Source organism: Microtus ochrogaster, chromosome 15 (assembly GCF_000317375.1).
Source record: "Microtus ochrogaster isolate Prairie Vole_2 chromosome 15, MicOch1.0, whole genome shotgun sequence".
NCBI lineage: Eukaryota > Metazoa > Chordata > Mammalia > Rodentia > Cricetidae > Microtus > Microtus ochrogaster.
The window spans coordinates 15163441-15171302 of NC_022017.1; the positions used below are offsets into that span (position 1 = coordinate 15163441).

Genomic DNA, 7862 nt, shown 5'->3' on the forward strand with positions numbered 1-7862 from the left:
GTACTCCTTGGGAGGGAGTCTCCTTGGGAGGGAGTCTCGTGTGACTCTGGACCCTCAGCCTTGGGAGAGGAGAGGGACCAGAGTGGATTTGCTACCTCACTGTGTGGCAAGTTCTTGCCCTCTGGGCCTCTGCTTCCTCCTTTGTTAATGTGTAGGTTTGCATTCGAATTTAGACTTTCTAAAGGAGTTCTTCTGAAGGTGAAAAGGTGATATTACAAACAAAACCAAGCAACGGCATCTGTGGTTCCTTAAGGTTGGGAAGGGATAGGTTATGTAGGTAAACTAGTTTCTTCAAGGCAAGACAGTTCACTTGGGGCTTTTGCTGTTAAACTTTGTTTCCTTGGGTGGGTGATGCATCAAATTCAGAAAGTATGGGTGGGTTTGGGGACTCACACATCTTTCCAGCTCATTCTGTGTCCTCTCAGCTGTGCCCCCCTCCCCCAGGGCACTTTCCAGGACCTAGAGAGCAGCTATCACGTGAGTGCAGACAGACCTTGTTGTGGGAGTGAGTGCTGGTCTCCGAGGTGGAGGGGAGTTTTGAGGCCGTTTATCTCAAACATAGTTGTCTTTAACCACAAAGCCCTTCTCCAGCATTGGACTGCAGTCTGAAGAAACAGCCATTGAGAAATACAATCATCCAGGTCCCCATGTACCATCATCTTCACCCAAGGAAGGGAGGTGCAGTGTGCGTGCCTGCAGGGACTGATCCCACCGTCGGAAAGCTGCCCGTAACCCCTCCCCTCGGCGGTCCACACAGACTGTCCTGAGCTTGCGGGAAGACGCCAGCTCTTGACAGTGTGTTCGGGAACACTGAGACTGGGGAGGGGCAAGCCCTTGTCCGGTCACTGGCCGATAAGAGGCCCAGCTGGGAACAGGATGCAATGATTCCCACAAGGAACTACAGAGGAGCACAGCTGATCAGGGTCTTGCAAATGCTTGCACACAAGATGTTTCGGGGTGGGGAGAGGCATGTGAATGTCCTGTCTCGGGTTGAAGTCCTGCCCAACACTGTGAGGCTATTATCCCAGAAGATGAACAAGTGTGAAAGTTTTGCCGGCTTCTGAGGGCCCTGTCCCACACTCTACAGCCATTTCCTGAGAAATAGACATGGGTTATGCCAAGGAATGTGACTCCAGGAAGAGTGGATATGCCATGCAGGTTGAAGTGGGTGTTCTGGGGGTCCTGGTGTGAGATCTGAACCCAGAGCCGGCTGAGTTGCTATGACCTGTTTGCCGCAGGGCGTGTGTGGGCAGCGTAGCGGACACTTGTCCTGTCCAGGGCTCCGGGTAGCCGGCAGCACCCTGGGGTTCGGCGTGTGGTGGGTGCGGACAGCTGTTGCGCGCGTGGAGGGGACAAGGTGTGCGGCGGTGGTGCGCGGGGGTGTGATCGTGCGTGTGGCGGCCCGCCCCGTCGGGGGCCGGGCAGGTGTGGGCGGGCCGCGGGGACCCCGCCAGGACAGGCCGGGAGAGCCGGCGGGAAACAGGAAGCGGGGTGGGGTAGGGGGTGGGGAGGCGCGGCCGGCTCGGAGAGCGGCCGGGAGTACGGCCGGATCGCGGCGGGGCGCGGGCGATGTGGGGAGGCCCGGGCGGCCGCGGGGTCGGGGGCGGAGCCAATGACCCCGAGGGCACCGCCCCGTCGCGCCGCCGGAGCCGTCGGCCGAGCACCGAGCCCGGAGTCCAGGGAAGTTGCGGCACCCGCGGTGAGTGCGGAGAGGACCAGGGCGGGACGGAGCGTGGATAGGGAGGGACACGGGCGGGACAGCGTGAGGATCCGAAAGGACGTTGACGGGATAGCTGGGGAACACTGGAGGACGTGGGAAGGACAGCTCATGGACCCAGGAGGGTACAGGCAGAGCAGCATGGGGAACCGGGAGGACGGAGCGGGACAGCGCGGGGACCCGCGGGCGACGCCCAGGTGCGATGGCCGCGGCTCCGTGCCCACCGTGCCTGTTGCTCGCAGACTCCGAGGACGCGACAATGCAGGGCCGGACGGACGCGGGTGAGGCCGATGAAGAGGCTGGGGCCGGCTCGGGGTCGGAGGCCGAGGAGGACGCGCTGTGGGAGCGGATCGAGGGCGTCCGCCACCGGCTGACGCGCGCCCTGAACCCGGCCAAGCTCACGCCGTATCTGCGCCAGTGCCGCGTCCTGGACGAGCAGGACGAGGAGGAGGTGCTCAGCACATACCGTTTCCCGTGCCGTGCCAACCGCACCGGTGAGCCCGCCGCCTCCAGGCGTTTCCTGGGCTCACTCCAGATAGACGGCTGGATGTGGTTGCGGGTGCGGATGGTGATCCTCGTGGGAATCTTTACTGTGCTCTTTGACCTCTCTGGTTCTCCCTGTCTGTCCCATTTGTATGGCAATGCACCACAAGAGAATCAGTTTTCCTCAAGTGCTGAAGTTTGGCCTCAATTTTCTGAGACTTCTCTCTCACTGGGTGTCCTTGGGCCAGAGCTGGCAAGGGAGCCAGGAGTCTCAGGGAACTTAAGCCACTGAGGGTATTTTAATAATGCCTGGGAAAACAGGCATCGATGCCCCTGAGCTTGTGTTTGTGTGTGTAGAGGGTGCTGGGATCTGCTGCAGTGCAGGTGCTGTGGGGAACGTCTTTTTTTGCCAGCCAGAGAAGACTGAGTTTGGCTCCCTGATGTGTTGGGACAGGCCCCTGTGTGTGTGTCACAGTTGAAAAATCTGGGGAACGTGGGCCCTGGAGCATTGTGGTGTTGGAGAGAAGGGGCACTGGGGAAGCCTTCATCCTGACCCCGCTGCTTCAACCTTTGCCCTCAGGGCGCCTCATAGACATCTTGCGCTGCCGTGGCAAGAGGGGCTTCGAAGCCTTCCTGGAAGCCCTGGAATTCTATTACCCAGAACACTTCACGCTGCTCACTGGCCAGGAACCTGCCCAACGCTGCTCTATGATCCTTGGTGAGCAATCTCAGTGGGTGCCCCAGCCTCACTGCCAGGCCAGAGGTTTCTTTACCCTAGCCATATCAGGACCTACTCCCACTATACCTGTTGGACAGATAGAGAAACTGAGGCAGAGACTGCAGAAGTTTACTCAGGGCTCCCACGGTAGGTGGAGGGTAGGCTGGATCCAGAGTTCAGAGTCCATGTGCTTAGCAAGACTTTCTCTCTAAGCATCTTCCCGAATGGTATAACTTGCACACACAGCTTAGAGTTTTTCGTATAAACATTCACGAGTCAGTGAGATGGCTCAGTGGGCAAGGACGCAAGCCAGTAAGCCTGGCCACCTGAGTTCAATCACCCAGGACCCACATGGCAGAAGGAGAGAACCACCTTCTGAAAGTTGTCTTTGACCTCCACATACATGCTCTCCCCTGTTCCCCAATAAATAAATAAATATCATAATAATAAGAAATTCAATTCCAGTGCGGTATGTTGGTCTGTAATAACTCTCAGGAGGCAGAGGCCAAGTTCAAGGCCAGCCTAGGCTATATAGCTGCAAGCCAGCTTTGACTACACACCCACACCTCATGCCTTTGTTTTTTTTTGGGGGGGGGGGACAGTTGGTGAGGCTTTTTTTCATGAGCAGTTAGACGTCACACTCAGGTGTGGCCTGCCTGTCTTGTTCAGGATCTTGGTTTTTGTTGTTGTAGTTGTAGTATTTTTTTTTTTAGAATTGTTGGTCCCATTTGTTTAAAGTGACAGCATAATCAATGTGTATTGGTGAAGCTGTAGAGTAAACTCATTTGTGGGATCCCTTGCTGGTAGACAACCAGGTTGTTTCTGGTTTTGTAACATTTTATCCTCCCGTGGGCAGTTCTGTGCAGCTCTACCCTGGGCTGGGGGGAGTTTCTGAAGTGGAGTTTCTCAAAGAATGCATACATTTTAAGTGTTTTATGACCACGCCTCCCCACCCCCCAGCAGAGTGTAGGGTCCCCTTTGCTATACCTTTACCGCTCTCGAGCATGGTCTTGAAACATTTTTGTCTGTCAGATATGTAAAAATCATGTTTCGGGGCTGTATCTTCTGGTTTTTGTTTTTATTTTTGTTTTTCCCTTTGAGACAGGGTTTCTCTGCATAATGCCCTGTAGAACAGGCTGACCTCGAACTCAGAGACTCACCTGCCTCTGCCCACCAAGTGCTAGGATTAAAGGCACGCACCACTACCTCCCCAGCAAGGTTTTTATCTTCTTAAGTGATGTAGTTCATAGCTTACTATGTAGTGATCAGCGAGTAAACGAGATGGGTCCAGCGGTGATTATTTTGTAGTGCTTATTAGGTTTAAATAAGTTGATACAGTGTCTGGTATGAAGAATGACACCAACAAACACTAGTGCCTGGCTAGTGGACTGGAACGTGTTTAGGTTTTTTTTTTTTTCCTCCTGGTTTTATTTAGTTGTTTGCTTTTCTTGTTGTCTGTGTATTAAGGCTCTGAGTCCCAGGATACCTTTTTCCTCCTTTAGTTTTGACTGCCCTTTAACCTGGTTACTTCTTTTACTCTTCAGACTTTTGTTTTGTTTTGTTTTTTTGAGACAGAGTTTCTTTGTGTAGCCCTGGCTGTCCTGGAACTCTATAAACCAGGTTGGCCTCGATCTTAGAGATCCACCTGCTTCTGCCTTGCTAGTGCTGGGTTTAAAGGCATGTACCAGTGCACCTGGCCAGAGATTTAAAATAAATAAACAAGCAAATAAACAAACTTTATTTTAATATAGATTTTTCCACTTTATTTTTCTCTAACTCCTGGATTTTGTGCCTCAGTTGGGAAGAACTTCCTTGTCTAACAATAGCAAGAATATCTTCAGTGAAGTGATTTTATGGTTTGAGTTTTTCTGTGCAGTCCGGCATCTCCCTTGGTTTTATTCAACCCTTCTTTTTCCTGTCCTGGCAGATGAGGAGGGGCCTGAGGGCCTGACCCAGTTCTTGATGACTGAGGTTCGGAGGCTTCGGGAAGCCCGAAAGAGCCAGCTACAGCGAGAGCAGCAGCTCCAGGCCCGGGGCCGGGCACTGGAAGAAGAGCGGGCAGGGCTGGAGCAGAGGCTGCGGGAGCAGCAACAGGCACAGGAACGCTGCCAGCGGCTGCGTGAGGACTGGGAGGCCGGCAGCCTGGAGCTGCTGCGGCTCAAGGACGAGAACTACATGATTGCCATGCGCCTGGCTCAACTCAGCGAGGAGAAGAACTCAGCTGTGCTGCGCAGCCGGGACCTGCAGCTCGCGGTAGGCCCTGGGGAGGCTGTGGGGTTGGGTAGAGAAGGGAGACGTTTGAACAACAAAAAGGTGGTAACATGGTCATCAGTATATGCTTCAGAGCCGTCATCCACCCAGTTTTGACTGAGAGTTAGTTCTTTGACTGCTCTGTGTTCCTGTCTCGTTATATTATGACTGGTTTGGTACTCAGGGAGACGCCCCCACAAAGCATGTGGCCATTCTGGGACTAAGGTTATTATTATTATTGTTATTATTTTGAGACAGGGTCTGAAGTATCCTGAGTTGGTCTCAAGCTTGATATGTAGCAAATGAGAGCCTTAAACTTCTGATCCTCCTGCCTCCACTTCCCAAATACTAGGACACAGGCATCTCGCTTACCTGGTGTGTAGTGCTGGGAACTTGGTGCATGCTAGGCAAGCGCTGTGCTGAGTATACCCCTACAGTCTGGGAAGAGCTGTGCCGAAGTGTACCCCTATATTCCGGGGAGAGTTTTGGTTGTCACAAGTAGGACAGCGATGCCATTAGCATTTAGTAAGTAGAGGCCAAGAACGCTGCCACATGGATAACCCCCGCAACAGATTTATGCAGCTCAGAATGTCAGTAGTGCCAAGGTGATGAAACTTTGGGCTGTAAGGATTCAGTGAGGTGCAGGCTCAGAATGTCAAGTGCAGAGAATGCTTGCCAAGGGCAGTGTTGAGCCTGTGCCCTGTCAACCATTGCAGTCATCCAACACAGGTTCTGTGCCTGGCTTGTCCTCACAACACACGACGCACAAGTTCCTGTCTCCGGTACAGACACAGGGGCTCACACTGGTAGAGGGTGTGTCCAAGGACTCAGAGTCTAGACATGAACTGCACTTGCCTGGTACCTCAGCAGGCCTCCTCCTGGGGATGCCATGTTGCCTGTCTGTGGCCAGTGAACTCCCATTGGGTCCTCTCTAGTGGAGCCCCAGGTCGCCTCTCATGGACTGAGGGTCTGTCAAAAGCCGAGAGATGGAGCGCCTTTCTCATTTGCCTCCATTCTGCTTGAGACTCCAAATGGAGTTTCTGCCATGTTTGATGAACGCCATGTGTTGCCCAAGCACTGAGGAATTATATGGCTCAGAGGCTTCCTGTGCCAGGGGCACACAGCAGGCCTCCTCCAGGAATTAGTTTACAATGGCTTCTGATCTTGGTATTTGGAGTCCCTCTCTCACAAGCCTGGCTTCAGTGTTGGTGGTGATGACATCGGGACTGGGGGTTGGGAACAGCACGTGGGACTCTGAGGCACCATTGTCTGGGTGTGTACTTACTGGCCAGCTCAGTGTTTTGGGGAGGGGAGCCCAGATGACATTCCTGAGGCCGCGTCCCCACTTGAGGTGCAGGTGGTGTGTTTGCAGTCTGGAGCCAATTGTACCTGAGTGACTGGGGGATGTCCTGTGTGTGTCATGGGGAGGGGCACTGCTGGGCTGTGCCAGTGGCTGGAAAAGATGCAGAGGAAGGGTCCTTTGCTCACAAATGGGACCGTGTGTTTCAGCGGCTGCGCTTGCAGATATGGGTAGAGGGTGAGGAAGAGATGAGCAGAGGAACTCACCCCTCATCCACCTGCACATCTGGGAGCTTTTCCTGTCTTAGAATTTCAAGAGGCCTCGCAGGTGGAAGTTCTCAGCGCTGCCAATGGGCCTGGCTCCCCCATCTTGGCCTCTTCCCGCCGCGGACAGGTGTCTGCGGTGGCTGATTTAATACCGTGTTTTATAGGGTGCAAAGTTAATGAGCTGTTATTTCTAAGCAACATAAATTTAAGGAGTGAACGCTGTAATTTCGTGCTCAGGAGTTTGTACACTGGGATTAAAGGCATCCGGGTTTCCCGGGGCTTGGTTGGCTGACCTGTGTTCTGAGCTCACTGGGGAAGCCGGTTGGCCCCAGGGTCAGGCAGGAACCTGGATGTGCTTTTGCGGTTTGCTGTGAAGGGTGTGGCCAGGCCAGCCCTTGAAACCCGCTGTCTTTCTTCTCTGGGTCACAAAGCATGTTTTGTGAGTGGAAAGGAATGCGGGGGTCAAGACTTTCTGAGTCTGTGGAGGAGGAGAGCACTGTTCATTTGAGGAGCCGCCCACCCAGCTCCAGCCTGGGGTGTGTATGTATGTGCTGTTCTGGGCTCCGAGGCCTGGAGGACCAGCAGTCATTTTTAACCAGGACACTCCCAGGACACCAGGCATTGGTTCTCTTGAGAACTTCACCAGAGGTCTTTGTCCTCTTCCCCCCTCTCACCCCAGCGACCTCACTGATGGTCTGCACCTGTTGCTCCTCTTCCCTCAGCTTGGCCACCCCAGAACCCACACGCATTTGGCAAACATCCCCTGGAACAAGAACACTATACTCCATTAAACTGACCATGCGTGGTGAACCTCGGGCCAGGCATCCCCAGCTGACCACCCCCACCCAGCTCCCAGGCCAAAGGCTCTGGCTTCCCACACTGAGCTGGTGACAGGCCAGGCCTCTTGGCTTTCTTTCTAACAGCCCCACAATGGCTGTGCCTCACTGGTGGTTGCTTCATAGCCTGCTTTGCCCCTTTATTGTCTTCCTCAGTTCTCAACAGCTCTGGAAGGCAGGGAGAGGGGAGGGGCCCACCGTGCTGATGATAAAGCTGAGGCTGTGAGGGGGATGAGGGACTTGCTTGGGTTGGCACTGCACAGGTGGTCAACACTGAAGCCTACGTCTGGAT

At 54.1% G+C, this 7862-nt stretch overlaps 1 protein-coding gene across 3 annotated transcripts in view; it reads left to right on the forward strand.

The window, feature by feature from the left end:
- Window positions 1-1565: 1565 nt before the first annotated feature.
- Window positions 1566-7862, forward strand: part of Card10 (caspase recruitment domain family member 10) — a 25734-nt gene continuing 19437 nt past the window's right edge. For all 3 annotated transcript variants that reach the window (XM_026782778.1, XM_026782779.1, XM_005354231.2), the window contains exons 1-4: window positions 1566-1699; window positions 1960-2211; window positions 2781-2918; window positions 4846-5171. In XM_026782778.1, the coding sequence (XP_026638579.1) occupies window positions 1570-1699; window positions 1960-2211; window positions 2781-2918; window positions 4846-5171 (846 nt within the window). In that variant the 5' untranslated portion in view covers window positions 1566-1569. The remainder of the gene's footprint in view (window positions 1700-1959; window positions 2212-2780; window positions 2919-4845; window positions 5172-7862) is intronic.